The following is a 19730-nucleotide window of genomic DNA, read 5'->3' as shown; positions in this document are numbered from 1 at the left end:
ACAAGGAATGTGTAGCCACACAAGCAAGGTATGATCTGGAAGTATGGAGTTAAAATTTAACACGTTTGTTAATCTAATATGTAATTCAGAACACAAGCACTTTCAAATCCTCAAGTAATCCCATGTAAAGAAGTCAGATTCCTCATGGATCTCAAGACAAACAGTTTGCTAGTAAGAATTCAAATTACTTAATTTTTCTTTACACGATCATGATATGTTGCCAATCTGTGAAATAACTGACATCAAACACAAAATCTTCAGACTTGTTTCCTGTCTTTTTATTTTCCTTTTCAGTTCCAGAGTTAAGTAAAGAATAAGCTGAGCACAGGAACAGTGAAATATGAAAGCTCTACTAAGCAAAGATTTTCACATCTTCTCTTTCCAGAAAGTGTTCAAGAAGCAGGATAACTTATAGAAATCAGTTTTAAATCACATTCAGAATTATTTACAGAAATGTGACTAACAGAAACTACAGTGGCTCCTAACAGACTTGGTGTCACAGACTGGTATGGAGAGCTAGGGGACTGCTATTTCTTCATCTCCAAGATTGCACTTCCTGGTCCTCTGTGTTTGGCACTGCATATGTTGCAGAACTGGACAGAAGATACCTGGAAATTAAAAAGAAAACAAGTGTCTTAGACAAATATATTCAAGTTAGAACATGAGAAGATGAGTGAAAATTGCTACTGCTCATCCCGGTGTTACTATTCACATTCAGGCTGTTGCCTATAGACAAAGTCATGGATAGGTTTAGGAATGTGACATTGCTGAATAGAATAAAGCAGGTTGTTCTGGAGTCAAAGGGCAGAATTAAGAAAATTCAAACAGGTCATATTCCCTGCTATTCAAAGTTGCATAGTATATTGAAAATTTAGACTGAAAAAGGTTATAAAATACTTCTCAAACAGCAGTAGTTTCTTTCTAAACTGAATACATTCTGCTTGCAGCAGTCCGAAATATCCTTTCCCTAGTCACATACTATTAGAAAGTACCATCAAAAATAATAACTGCAATCACAAAACAATTCCTGATAGAACCATGCCCTTCCCCAAAGATGTGATAAAGAAATTATTTGTCTTCTTGTCTTTGGCAAAAGTGACAGAGATTAAGCTGGTTCCTTACTGTGTTAGATACTGGGAGACATTCTTTGTGAAACATGTGTCTGCAGTGGAACACTACCACGTTGAAGGATTTGGATGCATCTGGGAAAGAGAAAGGTAAATCCGTTACAAAAGAACAATGGAACAAAGGATTTGGGGGCTGGTTGTAGCCCTGTTTGATTACACACACACACAAACATCAAGTCATACCTTCATCACATTAATTTTACAAGTTATCCTGTCTTATTTATAGAAATCACACAGAATGATGCTATCAGGTAATGTGTCCTAGTGGTGAAGTTACAAGATGATTTTATTCTGAGGCTTAAATGATGTACACATTTTCAACTGAATTTTTCAGGTTAATACGTGCCACATGTTAAATTTAGGGAGGGCAAAGAATAATCTACCTCCAAATAATTCAGCCATTTTGAGGAAACATTAACAAAACCCACTCTTGTATGAGTAAAGAGAGAACCAAAATACTGAGTACTACTAGATTCTATGCTTTCAGGACATAAGCTTTAAATGTGGCAATAAGCTGTGTAAGTCCTTGATTCAGGAATATTTAGCCCAATTAGAAACCTCCATACAATATTCACATACTCAAAGAACCTCACTTATCAGCATATACCCATCTCTCAGGGCACTTGCATGTCCAACTCTGTCAGGTTTCCTAGCACTAAGTATCTGTTCTGGTCTGTATGATGGTGCATGCAATCACAGTACAACTGTATTTATTATTTTTTTCCTTTTTTTCAGCAAAAGATGGTAGAAACAAGATTAGATAACTGGAAAAGATTTTATTCAGCTATGCACGGCTGGCAAACAAAGAATAGTTGCATCCAGATAATTTGTCTTATGTTTTCTTGTTTGAGGATGCTGGGACAGACACTCTCCCATTTCTTAAGATGCCTAGCAACTATATTGATATTCCTGAAATTAGTTCCTTTGCAGAATGTACATCTTCAAAAATGATATACCGAATTTCCAGTTTTAAGACTAACTTCTGAAATGTTTGAAAGTGTTGGAAGAAGTATAACCCATACAAGTTTATAGTCTGCAAGTTCAGTCTAAATCGCAGTACAAATTAAAACAAAATTTGACTGGATCTGTTTTGTTTCATGATTCTGATATCTCTGGGAATATGCACGTTGATTGATTAAAGTTGCCTTCTGTTCTACAATTTCAAAACAGGAAATAAAAAGAAGAAGAAAGTAAGTCTGGGTTTACTACAATTAAAAGGTTCAGATTAGTCTCCATTCCCAAATTAGAATTCATAAGCAAGCTTTGCACAGGAGACTAAAATTTATTCAGCGATTATCAAGGGAGAATATTACACATTTCTATGAACAGCAGCAAAAAGTAGTTCCTCTAAAAACAAAAAATAGCCTCTTTTTCTTCCAGAAAAGCATCCTACCTGCAGGAAGTATTGGTGACAGGCATGATTCACAGATATTTTCCTCTGGAAAAAAATAAAGGGAAACAAATCTCTAACATTTTGTTAACAAACTCCCTGTTTACTTTTTTTTTTTTTTTTTAATAAAACAGGTATTTACACATTGCAAACACAGAAATTGATCTCGATCTTAGAGTATTTACTTAAGATACTCACCACAGACTACTGGAAATTAGAGAGAAACTCTAAAGCAGCATTTCTATTAGCAGCAGGGAAAATGTACAGATTCTCTGATTTTGGTGCAGGAAGAACTGCAGGAGCTATATCAATATCAGAGCAGTAGAGGCATAAGGCAAACTCAAAAAAGGAAGCATAAAATGGGTTCCTGACTTCTCTGCTGTATTTTTCCAGCAGAAGCTCAGATCTTCTATTTTTCCATCAGCTCCTGGTATAAACACACATCTCGCATAAATCACAGACCTGCTCATGCACATCAGTAGAGCCTCACAAAATATTTTCAACCATTTTTAAAAACAACCTTGTTGCAGAGTATTATTACTTAACTATCTGTTTTGGCACTGAAAAACATTTTCCACCTTTACAGACAAACTGCAAGATGCAACATATTACCAGCTATGCAGAGATTGAACAAACAAAAAGCTGCATGATGGATCTTGTCTCTACAAATAAGATTTACACTCTACAAAAAAGAAGTAATACTCAGGTTTTCTAGCAGCTTTCAAAATGGACTGTCACATGGCTTAGGTCTATAACAACAGGTAAGACTTCAAGTCACCACGTTTCTGCTGTACCCACCATCTACTAGAACACCCTTCATCTGAGTTCGATGCATTTTCTTCAGCAGAGAAAGAGAGTCAGCAACAAGAATCTTCTTGCAACCTTCCCGCAGCAAGATCTGTTATGAAAAAGCACAAAGTACAGCAGCTGTTAAATAGGTGGGCATAACCATCATCCCAGCAAGACACTTCTGGTTTCTGCTGCTACAGAGAGAACAACAAATGTTTAAGCCTTTCCAAGATATCAGACCTTCAAACAGCGAGGGAAAAAAAGGATAAGAGGGAAGGAATCTCTACTTAACTGGAAAAAAACTATTAAAAAAAAATGAAAGACCTCAGAAAAATCAAATCCTTTGCAAATATATTATTGTCATAAATAAAGATCATCTTCCTGTAAGCTTCTCTTAACAAAATACAACAGAGGTTTTTCTTTACACTGCCTCTAACAGTTGGATTCTAAACCACTTCAAAACTTCCTCCATTCGTATCTTCCCTGTCTATGTTAGGAAATAGATATGGTCATCCTAAAACCTTTCAAAACCCAACAATTTAAAATTTATTTTGTTCATATGCATTTCCTGCTCAGATGCCATTCAGCAAGCTGTGTTTAAAAGCCCTTGCAACTAACTGAAGGTTAGACCTTGTTCATCCTTAGCAAAAATTCTTAAGATTGCTTTTTTAACTTTAGTATTTTATGTTATTGTCTGCCAGTGTTGTGAAACACAAAGAGAGATCTTTGGCATCAAAATTATATACAGTACTATTTTCCAATGCTTACTGAAGAAGGTTTATGTCAATATGACAAACCCAAACAAAGGGTTATAAGTTTTCTTGCTCCCACCCCATATTCAACCAATGCTTGGAAATTTGCTTTCCAAGACCAGAATTCTTCTGAAAAGTCTTTTGAGAGAGGGAGATTCATGATGAATTTTAAGCTGAACAAACCAACAAACCAAGGAAAGTGTTACAAGAAGGCACTGCCTATTTGTTTCTCCAGATTATTTGCACTACAGGAGATAATGAGCACTCTAAACCAGACCAAGATGCTGCTAAAGCAAGTCTCTAAAAGAAGTATAACAATAGGTTTTACAGCCAGGTAAACACTGTCCAAAACCTCATCTTCTTAAATGTGAACTAAACATGACATGCTGCCAGAGTCATTATGCAATTAAGACTGTGTATCTGAAATACAGAAATTAAAAAAAAAATTGATTAACATTAAAGATTTTAAACTGGGCATGCCAGTGGGTAAATGACATTCTCCAGTACTGGACACAACAAGCTACAAAACACTTCAGAGCTCAAGAAACTGAATGTAAAATAAACACTTAGAAAATTAATCAATTTTATGTGTGATAATCTCAGGAGCTATCTAAATATGCTCTTCTCCTTCTAACTTTGCCCAAGGGCAACACAGAAAGGCAAATTTTGTGTTAAGTGTAGGAAAAACGTCACTAGATTAAGAAAAAAAAATACTTAGAAACTTTTTACAGCAGCAACTGGATAAGACCACCTTTCAGGATGAGTGCTCTGACCAATCTGGAATATTTTCAATCAGCAAACTGTATGGCAAGGATAGGTAACTAATGCAAAATGGATGTGGTCTTCTTTGGCTATTTACTGGAGTTTTTGCTGACTGCACTCAGCACATGCAGATAAAAAATTGCATGCTTAAGTAAAAGGAACAAAGAAAACACTGCAAATGGTGGAATTGAGATACAGTGATTTACTCCTTTCTACTTGAAATACAGAGTGCCAAAAGGAAGACTTCACTTACAAAAAAAGATTGAAATAAAAAAGTACCAAAACATCAGTTAAGTCACATGAAAGCCTCAATGCTACTTGATCCTTTGAAAACAGCACAGAAGAAACAGAATTATGTTACAAGACACATGCAGCACCTTCTCTGCGACAGTTAAACTCCACTAAGATTTTGCACACAATATTCAATGACTGATTGCCAGACTTTATTTTTATTAGAAGTGGAAAACAAAGTGCAGCTACCATAATGTAGAAGGAACTTGGAATGAAGGAGGTGAAATATAAAATGTCAAGATAATAAATCAACTTTCTTCTATAGAAACACATTTGAAGAGCTCAAGGAAGAGATGGATAACGTAAGAATTGTAGAAAGAGAAGTAAGAGAGGGATTTTGGAGATGAGACAGAGGGAGAAAGTATGCTTGAATGAACTTCTTCATATTAAAAGCAGGGAGAAGTATTTATCTGTGCCTGAAGATTAGAACAAACTTGACATCAGATGTAAAGCTGTGATGAAACCATTCTCTAAAGAGATGCAATAAGAAAGAAAAAGTCTTATGAAACAGAATTTTTTTACCCTTTAAAAAGCTCAGCACTGTAAACACAATCAAGACAACATGGTAAGTTTAGAGAAAGAAGTTTTAAATGGATCTGGTGCTTCACCAAATGAATGAAACTGTCGGGAACCAAAATATTTATTGCAAAAAAAAAGAAAAATAAAGAACAGGAGTTCATTTTCTGACTACACTAGAAAAGGTGCAACTGCATAATGAAAATCAAAGCAATGGAAACTGCTATTTATGCAGGTCACTCCAAAAGTAATGCCTCCTATTTATTTCCACGGAAACGACAACAGATACAATGAGCACAGTAACACTATTTGATAAATTCTCAGCTACAGAACACTACTTTTCAACACAGTCATTACCATTAGCTATGCATTTTTGCCAGCGATGAACAAGAGCCTGAGTACTGCACTACTAAAAATCTGCACCAGTGGAGGTGACCTCACCTGCTACTAATGATAGTGTAATTGCTGGTGTGTTGCCCACACAGTCCATCTTTCAACAGACTGAACAGATGGAAGTCAGAAGGTGCCAAATCCAGACTATATGGTGGACAGTCTAGCCAAGACTGGCCATGTGCTCCACTGTCTTCCAAGTGGGATGGGGTCTGCTGTTATCATGTTGCAAAAGAAAGGCTGTCTTCTTCTCTGGCCTGACCCTGTAAGCTTGAGCCTTCAGCTCAGTCAGTGCCATGATTCAGTGGTCAGAGTTGATGGTCTGTCTGAGTTCCTGAAAAGTCCATAGTGATCACCCCTTTCCCATCCCTAAAGACAGTGCACATAACTTTACCTGCTAAGAGCTGCATCTTGAACTTTTTCTTTGATGGGATTCCCATGTCACCACTCCATGGACTGCTGTTTTGATTCTGGCTAATAGTGGTGGCATCATGTCTGCACACCAGTAATGATGTGATCCAGAAAACTGTCACCTTAAGTTTCATTCAACACATCCTGAGAAACCTGTATCTGGTGCTCTTTCTGTTCCTGTGTGAGCATTCGTTGGATCCACCTGTGCCAACTTTGCAATATTCCAATGTTGTCACCATTGTTTCTAATGTACTGCAGCCAATATTCAGCTCTGTACACAGTTCCCTGTTTGTAATCTGCTGATTCGTGTGGTTTAGCTGATAGAGATGCTCTTCTTTTTGTGTTATGACAGCTGTGCATGGCTGTCTGGAACGTGGGTTATCTTTCAAATTGCTGTTCCTACTGCTGAAATGCATCACACATCACCTCACTGTGCCAACATTCAGTGTTTGGTCTCCAAAAATATTCAGCAAGTGTTGATGAATGTCTGTGGGTGCAATTTTTTCCACATGGAGGAATTCAATTCCACACCTTTGTTTCAGATGCACTTTTACGTCAGAAATCATTTTGTTGCTGTGCTACAGATGGTCCCTCTGCTGCCATCTGTAGCATAGCAACAAAATGTAATGGAATATTAGTGGGAAGGTTCAACCTTTATTGCCACACCAACATCTGCCTCCAGTGCTGTGGGACAGGGCCATAAAAAGGCATTACTTTTGGAGCATTCTTCGTAATTAATAAAGTCCTGATTTGCATATGCTTAACATGACTTTTGAAGGAAAACACTGCAGTATGCAGTTAATTTGAAGGTTATACTCAAAGCATGAGGAATACATTTGGGTCTTGACTCAGGTTAGCACTCAACAAAGCCCAAGTTTTTCCAGGACAATTACCCCAAAATCTCCAAAATGCATCATAACTTTAATTAAAGGTATGTTACGTTTAGTCACAGAATCACAGAATGGCCAGGGTTGGAAGGGACCTCAAGGATCATGAATCTCCAACCCCTCTGCCACATGCAGGGCCACCAACCTCCACATTTAATGCTAGACCAGGCTGCCCAGGGCCCCATCCAACCTGGTCTTGAACACCTCCAGGGATGGGGCATCCACAGCCTCTCTGGGCAGCTGTTCCAGCACCTCACCACTCTCTCCATAAAGAACTTCCCCCTGACATCCAACCTAAATCTTCCCTCCCTGAACTTAAAGTTAAAACTATTTCCCCTTGCCCTGCTGTTATCTGTCCTTTCAAAGAGTTGAAAAAGAGTCACTACAACCAAGTGGTGACTGTCTCACTATGCAAGCTGCCACCTGTCCCCTAGTGACTCCAAGATGTCTGAACAGCTGCATATCCACATCCAGGAGGAAAACCCTAACAGCTCCTGCAGTTGCTTTCAATCAGCATTCATCATTACCACTGGTGTCTGCTGGTTCACAGCAGAATGCTTTGAATGGGAGAATTATGGATGGACAGCCTCCATCAGAGATACTGCAGGTTCAATCAAAGTTTAAACCAATAACTCATCATCTGAGTACAATGGCTAATTCACAGAACCTAGAGATACTGAATCTAACCAATTTGCTTTTAAATTCTAAGACCACTGAGAATATGTGGGGAGAACAATGTAAGAATACCAAAATCTTTTGAAATCTTTTACTAAAAACTGTCAAAAAGAGGTCAAAAAATTAGGCTATTCTGAAATAAAAAACAAAACACAAGCATTTCTTGTATTTCACTTAGGCAGACTCTTATTTTATAAATTCAGAAAATGTAACAGACATAACTAACACAGAAGTACACAAATAAGGGACATTTAAGATCAGCCTTCTCTGTGAGAATTAAGTGTGACATAACAACTATAGAAGACACAGGCTGTAATTATATGATTTAAGAATTGTCTTAAGAAATGCTACCAGACTCCTAAGTTAAGGCCACTGTGTTATCAGTTACCAGAGACTCAAACTCACAAGACTTCATATTTCTTTTCAATTTAATTCCCAGGGAACTGAATATTGAAGGCAAATATAAAGTCCAAATACACATTACAGAGAGAATAATGGTCCAGAGATGATGTATTAAAAAAAAGCCCCAAGAAACTAATTAGCATCAGTTTCATTAGAAAAAAATATATATACATTGCACAGAATGGTAAATGTCCATTTTGCTATGTTTTTCAAACAAAAGCAGTACTGGCCTCATACTGTTTGCTAAGAGATATTTTAAAAATTTGCACTGCAAAAGCCCTAATGGGAACAGAAGACCCACATGGGTCTCAGAAGAGACCTATATCAGAAACAACATCTGCAGTGTGTAAAATAAATTACCTAAGAATGACAGTATTTTCTGATGCAAAACAAATCTAAACTGTTTGTATCCACTTAAGGGGCTCAAAACAGGCGAACTCCATGCTTACTTTTAAGTAGCACATTATTTGCATTTTTAGAATGGTCTTCAAACAACCACAGCCTTTGGCTGAGAGGGTATGAAGCTGGTGTCCAAAAAGCCTAAACGAGTGTCAGCAGCCATTGACCTGTTTTTAGTCCTGTTACCCTGAAATGTGAAGCAGATGCATCAGATGGAAAAATCTGTGTTAGGAAGTGTCTTATGATAGGAGTTTATACATTACTGACTGAAGACAGGCTGGACATCATAGGAGAAAACATTCTCACACAGTCAAACATTTCACTATTGCTGAAGAGTACTGAAACTTCCCCAGGTTCAGAACTGATTTTTTTCTTGTTCTTAGAGTGAAGAAGATGTTCTTGTAGAGGAGCTCCAGTTAAATACAGTTTGTCTCCAGAAGATTATAAAAAAAGCTTTTATTCCAACTGAATCCTAACTTTCAGCAGAAAAACATACTTGTAGTTTTAAGAATTTAAAAGGACTGTTGGATGAAACAAAGGTCATGTAGCTGGCAGGTGCTCTTATCTACGTAAATATAACATCAGTTTGTAAAGTCACAGTGACAACAACTTTTCAGTTATATGGAGACAGCTATGTTTTGATTCTGTGTTTTTGAACATGCAAGCAGTAGAACTGAAAGCCATTAAGCTTTTCTCAGGATATCAATGTGACTTAGGCCAATTTGGTTAGCCTGCCATGGATTTGAATGATAATTAGTTACATTGAAAACGTTGACTGGAGAAAGGTGATTTATTTGCTGTTGAATAGAAGATGTGCTAGGAACATGTCAGTTTAATAAACTGCAGGTTCTCTTTAAGACAGCTTATCTTCAGGACTTTATAAATTCAAATGAAGTAGCTTGTGGTCTATTTCATTTATAAATTTATGGCACTGAAGAATTAGATTTCAGGAGTTAGATATAAAAAAATGTTTTAGACTACGCTTACTTGATAAATATTGTTAAAATGCAAACAGTTATAACTTTATCTTTACAGGCCATGTCATCATAACTTTGTCTATGAATGTTACGGTATATAAATACTAAAATTGCTACTATGGTTATGGTTTTAATACATTAACGTTGATAATGACAAGCAGAACAGAACAGAACAGAAAATGTTTCTCAAAGGGAAGGAAAACAAAAAAAGGCAATAACCACTTGGAGTTTGAATCCCAATTCAGAAAAGCACTTACATCTTATACTGCTTAGGTAAATTCTGAAGCCTGTACTCAGCTATAGGTCATGCAAAATTGCATTTCCAGAAATGGGAAAATAATAATAATTAAAAAAAAAAGATAATTCTTATAAGAATAATAAGGTAGCTGAATAGATTCTGAACTGTAAAGTACAGCTGTAAAACCATAAAGAAATCAATTAGTAATACATTTTTGAATGGATTGTCTAAGAGATAAGTCTCACATTATCTGCATTTTTATAGAAAAACTAATACCTCTTTTGGTATCATTTTTGTTTGGCTGGCAGCAAATGTACTAATCCCTTCACAGAATTGTGAATTATTCACTTTACTTTAAAGCTGAGGTGAGCTTAGGGTAGCACATACAATGGTTGCAGCATTCATCTAATAGATGGTAATAAGTTAAAATGAAGTAATCAATCTACAACATGCCAGCTTTGATAAAAACTTACATTATTCAGGGAAGATGTCAGATTAGAAAGAAGTTAAAACAAATTTTGTTACATTAATAGACTTGTTTGCTGGATTCACTAACACACACTGTAAGCTACATATGGCATGCTTTGGCAGCCATTCAATTTAATTCACTTGATTTTGTTGGGATGTTAAGAATTTTTTTCAAAGAGAAAAAGTCTAAGAAGGCTTTTAAATTCTGGACATACATAAAATCACATCTCGTGAAAAGGAAATTTAGGAATATAGTAGGAAATCTGTACCTGTTTAAGTACTAAAATAATCTTATGAAGGCTTGCAAATGAGGTCAGTCAAATAATACAAAGGCCCATGTGCAATACCTTTTGGGGGAGCTGATGTTATAAAAAGCATGGTTTTCCTTTTTGGCAGTGACTTGCAAGTGAAGCAATGGGTTATAAGTTCATGTATGCTCGACCGTTGTGGATCTAGAAACAAGATTTCCTTTTTTGTCTTTGAAAATGGGAATAGTAAGACTTACGCACATACAGATCTGGTGATCTGAAGGGATGAAATCACAAAGTGCTAACCAAAGGAATCTGGATTGCTGTACAAGTTTCAAGTGTCTGGTACATTATGTGATGCAAATCAGTTTTTTACCAAAATGAACAGAGTTATCTCAGGCCAGAATAGAGAACATGGATTTCAAACCATGAAGCTACACAATGTGAAGAAAAGGTGTGACCAGGCGTCATACAAGCAGAGCAGAGACTAGCTCTGAAGAGGCTAATGACATAGTAGTCATGATGAAGCTAGGACAGGACTGCCCTCAGCTAGGAACAGCCACTTAAAACATCTACTTGAAGTCCTAGCTGTATCCTGAAGTATGTGCTGAATGCAGAAACAGATCTGCTAACAAAACTGACCGTGCCAAATTAAAGCTGCTTAGGTGAGCGTGCACCCAAGAGCTGCGATCACATCTCTGAATTTCAGTGCAGAGACACCATCTGTTTATAATGGTGCACTTTACATCACCTGTACTACTTCAGCAGCAGCCTTATTTTAAGCTATAGCTCATAATTCTCAAAAAAAACCCCAGTCTCTTAAGTAGTCCTCTTAATTTTCTTTTTTTTTTTGGTATGTTGTCTTGCTATAGTGCCAGAAAGCCAAGCACAAGTTACATTAAGCCTCCTAATTTCTACTCCTCAGAGATATAAATTTTAGCCCTTGAGCTATCCAGATCTACTTCAAAATGAATTAACTTAAAATCCATGAAGCATTTCAATTATAAGCACAAAAAACATTTAGATACTGGTCTAGAAGTAAAATATATCCTTTTAATAGCAAAGTAATTTTGTTAAAAGCCATCTGAAGACAAAATGATTCTTCCATCCACAAACTGTGACCAAATGATTTTGTCAGCTTTATCTGAATCCACTAACACACACTGCATACATGCAAACAGCACTTTATCACTCTCTGTGCAGAGGTACAAAATGTTCCATTTTGATTTCAACAGAATGCAGGAACAGTGAGATCAGCAGTCCAAGCAGCAGGGAACTGACAGAAACAAGATCAATATGCAACTGCTTAAAAGATGCTATTTTACTAGCATTATTTTGGAAAGATAGTAATATCTAATGAAGTCAATTAAAAACCTGCAAGTAATGCTACAACCTGCAGTACATGCAAACGTGTACCTATCTGTTGGGGGTAATTCCTTCCAAAAACAGAGGTATACAGGAACAAGACACTTATTCTCTTAGAAATCCTGAAAGTCACGATCTAAAAGAAATACCTAAATTATCCAAGTCTTTCAAAAATTCTACTTACTCACCATGCTTATGACAGTATGGGAGAGATTCAGAAGAGGCAGAAGCTATCCAGAGAAAAAAAGTATTCATCTGGACAAATTTCTACCCTTTCTGTCAAGGTTTCATCCTGAGTCACTACGATAATGACGTCCTAACAAGATGAACAAACCTAGGTGACAAGCATTTCTTGTGCTGCTCACTGGTGAAATGGTCTTTGATGTCTTTCTGAAAATCTTCAGAGGAAGAACACAGCATTTACCTGCAAGTTGTAGTCCTGAAGAATTTTCACTAGCGAGTCTCTCAAATTAGGAATTTCCATGCCTTCCTTAATACGATGAATCAAAAGAATGGGGTCAACATGAGTTCCAATATTGTTCAACAAACCAGTAATAAAAGCTGTGAAAAACAAGAAACAAGTAAATTAAGAAAAGAATCCATCCACCTTATAAAGGATGCTTCAGTGGCAGACAGGCTTTGGCTGTTTCTATGACAGCTCTTTACAGAGAGAGCACTGAAACACTTTTACATAGCCTTCACATCTTTCTTACAGTTGCATTTACTTGAAAATAGGCCTTTAGGGAAGATAAAGACACAGTTTGCCTATTTACAGAACTCCAGAGGTATCTGGAAAACAGATACCAGAGTAGCCAGAGCAAGTCATCAAAACCACAAGTGAATAACACATTTCAATTTAATAAAAAAGTACTTGTACAAATAGAAGTAGAAAATTCACTTCATTATTTGAATATTTTATTCTAAATTGCAGGATTAAGAAGTGTATTTGCAAGCACTTAACTTCAAGGAAACATGTTTCTCGACAGTGACAAGATGGATACAAATGTCCAACTTCCTGAAATGCAACTGGCTAAATGAAATAGAAGGATGAACTTCAAGTAAGACTGAGAGCTGACCTCAGTGCTCAATAACATGCTTTAACTCGGTCAGCACTGAAGTTAGCAGGAAGTTGGACACAGTGATCTTTTAAGGTCCTTCAGTCCTTCCAACTGAACTGTTCTGAATGTTTTTCTTCAAAGCCCAAAAATAAGGAACACCACTGGAGTTGCTCTGCTTAACGGCAGATGGAATGGAGATAACTGTATATGCTTTGAGTTCCTTTTCCTCTAAAGTTGTCAATAACTGGAGCAGTGTTTTTAGCGAGGAATTACATTTAGATAGGGATTTCTGTTGGTAAGATAACTTGACAACATCATAATTCCAAATTAGTAACAGATTTTGGTTGCGGCTGCTTGTCAGAATTAGTGGACAAGTGATGAAAATACATTTATTCTGATGTTAATTCTATGAGACATTCAATCCTTTGGAAAAAGAGATCCCCACAGAGATTTTTGAGTCTTGATTTAAAGCACCAAAAGAGATTGCAAAACTAACAAAATTTGTAGTTAAAATAATTCTGTATTTTCCCAGTTATATGAACTCCTCTGAGTTTGCTTCCTGAACAAAACTGATGCTGTTAAGAAAATTCTGACAGCTTCTGATTCCATCTGAACTTTAAACTTGAGCAGATGTTCATATTGTGGATAAAGAGCAAAAATGCTCTTGTTATTATAGATCATGCATTGATGACACAGAAATAAAACAACAACTGAGGGACAGATAGGTGAAGACTCTCCATTTTCAAAATTTCCAAGGGAAGCAGCTGTAGTAAACATCAGGGCTTATTATGAGGGTGCCTAAAAATAAAGCTTCATACAGTGCCAAATTAAAAGTACCATTCTGTTCTTACTTTGTCATTAAGGACATAACTGCCTAGAGCTTTGTCAAGTGTTAAATCTCTATGTACTCATCCTATAGCATGCCCACATGTTGCCTTGTGGGAAGCTTCTATGCTCAGAAGGAGGAGATAAGGCATGCTCTACAAACCAGAACATCTCCCTGATGATCCAAAAATGCCTTTGCTAACATGCATGTGGATAATTCAATCCTTTACCTGTAATAGCATTCCACAAAAAATACACAGGAAAGGCTAAGAAACTATCCTGCTTACGTGGTTTGTCAATAGAATATAAGATGAGGTCTTCCCAAAGTTCTCCATCATCTTGTTCCTTGGCAAATTCAATAGCTTTATCTACATCTTGCAGTTCTTCCATTATCATCTTCAAAGCACTGCGGCTGTTACCCATTCTGCCTAGAAGGATAAAATAAAGAGTTTATAAAACCTAAAGCACTGAGTACTGATAAGCATTTAAGAAGCTCTTGTTGCTTTTTCCTTATGAATTTTCTAAGTGATAAGTTCCCCCACATTAAAAACCTAATCTAATCAACTTGATGAAAGGAAAGGTTATTCCAGAGCTATCAGTATCACCTGAACATGTGCACAGAGTACTTTGCTGGACTGGGACCCAGATTCATTCTTACAGACTTGGTGGGTCACACTGGGGGCTCTAAACTGCAGCAACATCTGACATAAGGTGAAGTGTGCTCATGTGTACGTATGTTTGCATGCATATGAACTTTGAGATGATTTACCTCTTGTTAAGAATTTTTATGAACACACTTAACTTGCTCTAAGTATAGTTCAGCTTACATTCATGGAAAATAAGAGGGAGGAAGCAGTAGCTTTGAACTGTTCTTTAAGTAAATCCATGAGTAAACTCTACTCTGCTCTCAAATGCTCCACAAAATGTTCTTATTAAAAAAAAAAGATCAATTATATCAGTAATAAACACTTTCCATTCTGATTATGATTAATACATGAACACACATACAAATCTTAGAGTCATACAACGGCTCCCATTCAGAGGTGGGGAAGTTAATTTATGTTTGAATAGTTTAAAATTATTTTTTTAAATAAGAAAAAGCCAGCACTAGCAAACCTTCTGCCTAAGCAAAAGGTAACATTAAGCTCCTGGAATGTGCTCGGAGTAAGACCTGTTTTATTTCTTCCTTGTCCTCAAACAGAGAGAATAACTCTTCTCTTGGAGGTTCTCTCAAAATCATATCATATGAATAATCAATTCCTTTATTTTCCAAATCATGTTATTTGGTCTTACTGACTGCATACCAACTTTGTCTTTGGGAAGTGTGTTAAAAGCCAGTAGACAATACATCACACGTTTTTGCAGCATAAACTTCATGACAAGATTAAAAGCATGTTGTAATTTATCACAGTGAGAGATACTTACTCAGAAGATAAACTGTCTCTTCTACAAAGTTTCTCTGTTGGCAGATCTCTAGAGCCTTGAATTAAGACAAGAGAAGAAAGAAAGAGAATACAGGGAACCATGTAACAAGATATTTTATTGATCACAAATGCTACAAGAAACTAAAGGATACTTTTCCATGAAGTCGCATTACTCATTTTGACAGGAATACAGCTTCCTTAACATGCACCATCAGGTCCTCTGGCATTAATTAAAAGTGGCAGTTTTCGCTTTTTTCTCTAAGATCAAATAATTTTAGTAACTGGGATGTTCTTCAGCTACACAGAGATTCTGTAATTGCCCATGACATTAGCTCTCAGCAGTCACAGAACCTGTGCACAGTTGAAAAACACCCCAGTTACTACAATTACCAAACTGATTACCAGTAAGTTCTTAGCAATGCAAATCAGGCAGGACTGGGTGTGCCATAAATGATGCCACATCTGTTTACAACCTAGAAGCAGAAAGCAAACTCAAGACTCACTGAATTGAAATTAATTGTTCACCAAATAAATATTTTCATACTTGGAAATCAAAACTATATCTTCATAAAGATATACATAAGATATACATATACATAAGATAGAGGTAGGAATGAACTCTTCCTTCTATTCTCAAATTGTTTCAGATGGGTTACTACGAAGTCTAAATATATACACAATGAATTTCAGGGGCAGTGTAGTGATTTCACAACCAGATACTTTGGGTACTTGAAGGTATAAATAATTAGCAATGAACATATTATAAACAGAGCTGATAACCTTTTTTCTCTCCACTTAGAAATTAAAGTACAAATTACCAAGTTTTCAGTATTTCTGGAAGCTGCACATTTAGTGACTGCCATGCTCCCTCTAGAGGAAAAGAGGGAACAGTCATATTCTTTTCTTCAGTTTGTTTTACATGAGCTTTGCTAAACTGCACTTGAAAGCAGTGGCTTAGTTTTAGAGAAATAGAATGACTTCTTGCATTGTTTATCATTTATTTATGGCAGCAGTAAGTATGAGTTTGTTCAAATTGTTTTTTTCTTTCAATTTTCACACAGCACTGGAATCAGCTTAACAGAAACTGAAGACCTGGGAAATTATGGTTCTCCCTTTTATGTCCTTGGAGCAAATTTACGTATGTAGCAAAAAGCATTGCTCTAGGGCATTTATGGTAAAAAGTACAAAGCCTGATCCAAAGGTAACGTGTTCTGTTTTTCAGTGTTGGCCCACAACATCAGAGACAGATGGTGGTGGTACAGCAGAAGGGGTTGAACCTTCCCACCAATATTCCATTATATTTTGTGGTTGTGCAACAGATGGCAGCAGAGGGGCAGTCTGACCAAATGGTGCCTGACATGGAAGTGTGTATGAAGCAAAGGGCTGGGTTGGATCTCTGACATGTTCTTGTTTACAGACTAAAGCAGTGCCAACAATGTGGTTGCATCAATGCTTTTCTGCACCAGCAACCACGGAACATAGACAGCTGGACCTGAAATAACTACAGTTATTTTGCATCGAAAGAAAAAAATGTGCAAGTAAGGTTTGACACATAAAACCCTGATCATGCAAATAATACATATGTCAAAATACTAGATTTTGAGATAATAAATAAAAAATACTAGATTTTAGAGAATCACAGTCAAAAAAGTAAACATCATTGATTAAAGTCTCTGTCTGGCAGCCCTACCAAGCTCACTGCCTAAAAACATCACTGAAATAATGTAGTTTTTGGAACAATTGGGACAATTTTAACAAAGACGAAGGCTGCAGTCTTAACACTGTTTTATTTTCCTGTGTTGCACAGAAAAGTTGACTGACAATTGAAAAAAGCAAGCAAAATAAGAGAGGTGCTATGAATGGTTCTGTTTAAAGTGTCAACCACATAAACTACAGTATTTGATATTACTTTTAAACTGTTCCACAAGTGTCATCACTACATCTGCATCCAGAGAGGCAAACTTTCAGCTTGGCTGAGCAGATTAGACCTTAACAGCAAAAACACCTTTAATAAAATACTGACCCAAATGAAGAGTAAAACTCAAATTTCCATTCCATTCACTTTAATTCAGAAGTGTTAAATTAAAAAAAAAAAAAACAACAAAAAACCACGAGCTTCATTAGTCCGTTATATTTGATGAGACAAAGTAAGGAGGGGGGAAATGTAAAAAGGATAAAGAAGATGGCAACACAGTACACTGTAAAATTCCCAGTCTGCTAGCAAAAGTACAAAGTCAAAATATTTCTGGCTCTGTTAGTTTACTGGCTGTTAAATTGTGTAAGTTACTTGAAAACAACTCAGAACCTTAGAATATAAAGCTAGAAAACATACAGTTAAGGTGATCTATTTTTCAAGATCTAACACTGACTATGCTTAGATTTTTCAAAACAATTGTTTATTTACTGCAACCACAAGCCACTGCCTTAGTCAGGCACTGATGAATAAAGATGCTTCAGGCATGCATCAAGTGTGAATTTTGAACTTCTGCCTTAAAAACCATCTCAGATTCCTGCATTCTGAGCTACAAGAGAAAGGTCTTTGCTACCAGCCAGGAGAAGGTGCATCACTTCTGCAGGTAATGATCACAAAGCCAAAGGATTCCTCCTTTTGGCAGTAGAGGGCAGTACCAGACATATTTACAAATGTACAATTCTACAAGCATGAGATGTAAAAATCCGTGACTTGTGTTATGGAGCTTACCTTCTCTAGTGGACAGTGTGTGCTGTCTCTGAGAAATGGCAGTAAATTTGGACGATCATATTCAGCATAAAGACTGATCTGTTTTTCATGATACCGTTGTCCTTTATGGTGGTCTCTTTTGAAAAGCTTGTGCAAATACTAAGAATCAAAAAAAGAAATGAAATTCAGAAACTCTCTCATAACATTATTTGGACTGTATACAAAACCCTTCATCAATTCCTCAGGAATATACTAACACATACTAAAAGGCACAAAGATTAAATCCTGATTCAAAAGGCTAATTTTTTTTTCCCCATAGTAGTCTAATCACAGCGTTCTCCATTAACTCCATTAACTCTGTAAAACACATTTTTAGCAACATTTGAGTACATGTCCTTTAATCTTCACAGATTTTGAATTTTATAGAAAACTTTGGAGAAATACATCAAGTGAAACATTTATTTATCTAGATATGCTTGGCCACTGTGGGTAAGTTTAAATGATGAACATTTTAACCAAAGTACTGGTACTATAAATAGAGAGCTGAAGGCCATTCTTCCTCTATGAGCAAAAAAAAAAAAAAAGACTTAAGAATAATCTGGAGGGTCACTTGTATCCAAAGGGAAGCAGACTCCACACTTTGAAACAAATGCATGCCCTCCATAAACTGAGGGCATCTTCTTCGAAAAGCTCTTGGGCTGCAGGCTGCACACTTCATAGAGTTGTTTGCTATAATCAGATCTCTAACTCATAAACTCACTCTCTCCAGCAGATCGATCGATGCCTTGAGCCCCAACACAGCAGCAAGTTAAAACTTCCCTCCCTAATACAGCCCAAGATCACAGTTACATGTTAAGCATTCTACCAACAGCACGCTCCAACTGAAGAGTTGCTCTCAGAATAGCAATTTGGAGCCACAGTTGTTCTGATGCATTGTAATTCTGCACAAAGCAGAACAGTCTTGCAGAGTATGGGAGTTATTGCTCTAGAAAGATAAGGAGTTCATTGTCTTTATGGAACAGCAAAATGTGTTTCAGAGTTGCATCCAACATCCAACCCCACTTCTATGTATTGAAAGAGGAAGTGAGAAGCAAGCAAGAAGGAAATGACCAGAGAGGACAAGCATCTGCAATGCTAATAAGGAATACCTCAGAGGATGTTAACCAAAAAGCAGTACATTACCAAGTTCTCACATGTATATATTTCAAGATTATTACTATTGTAAAAATGCTATGACTGTGGTAAAAAGTGGCTGAGCAGAAGTAGCCACTTTGGTTGTGATGATTTATGGAATTTCAGTATCACGTGCACATTGACAGCATACACACATGGGATCACAGAATCCTTAGAGTTGAAAGGGACCTCTGAAGCTCATCTAGGTCCAACTCCCCTGCAATGAACATGGACACCACAGACAGATCAGGTTGCCCAGGTCCTTAACCAGCCTCACACTGATAGTCTCCAGGGACAGGGCATCAACCACATCTCTGGGCAACCTGTTTCAGTGCCACAACACTCTCATTGTAAAAGAGTGTAAAAAAACCTACATCTAACCTCTTTGAGCTTGAAACCATTTCCCCTTGTTCTATCACCACAGACCCTGCTAGAGAGCCTGTCTCCTCTCCTGTAGCTCCCCTTAAATACTGAAAGGCCACT

The 19730-nt window shown here is 36.8% G+C and overlaps 1 protein-coding gene across 2 annotated transcripts in view; it reads right to left on the bottom strand.

The window, feature by feature from the left end:
- Window positions 1–246: 246 nt before the first annotated feature.
- The window catches only part of VPS41 (VPS41 subunit of HOPS complex), a 107899-nt gene continuing 88415 nt past the window's right edge, over window positions 247–19730 (bottom strand). For both annotated transcript variants that reach the window (XM_031599405.2, XM_090142228.1), the window contains 8 exons: window positions 18096–18233; window positions 15396–15450; window positions 14258–14398; window positions 12512–12648; window positions 3316–3415; window positions 2521–2565; window positions 1123–1202; window positions 247–608 (listed from right to left, as the gene is read on the bottom strand). In XM_031599405.2, the coding sequence (XP_031455265.1) occupies window positions 528–608; window positions 1123–1202; window positions 2521–2565; window positions 3316–3415; window positions 12512–12648; window positions 14258–14398; window positions 15396–15450; window positions 18096–18233 (777 nt within the window). In that variant the 3' untranslated portion in view covers window positions 247–527. The remainder of the gene's footprint in view (window positions 609–1122; window positions 1203–2520; window positions 2566–3315; window positions 3416–12511; window positions 12649–14257; window positions 14399–15395; window positions 15451–18095; window positions 18234–19730) is intronic.

Source organism: Phasianus colchicus, chromosome 6 (assembly GCF_987193195.1).
Source record: "Phasianus colchicus chromosome 6, bPhaCol1.hap1.1, whole genome shotgun sequence".
NCBI classification, from domain to species: domain Eukaryota; kingdom Metazoa; phylum Chordata; class Aves; order Galliformes; family Phasianidae; genus Phasianus; species Phasianus colchicus.
Note: the sequence above shows the minus strand (reverse complement) of the source record. Positions and strands in the feature narration are given on the sequence as shown.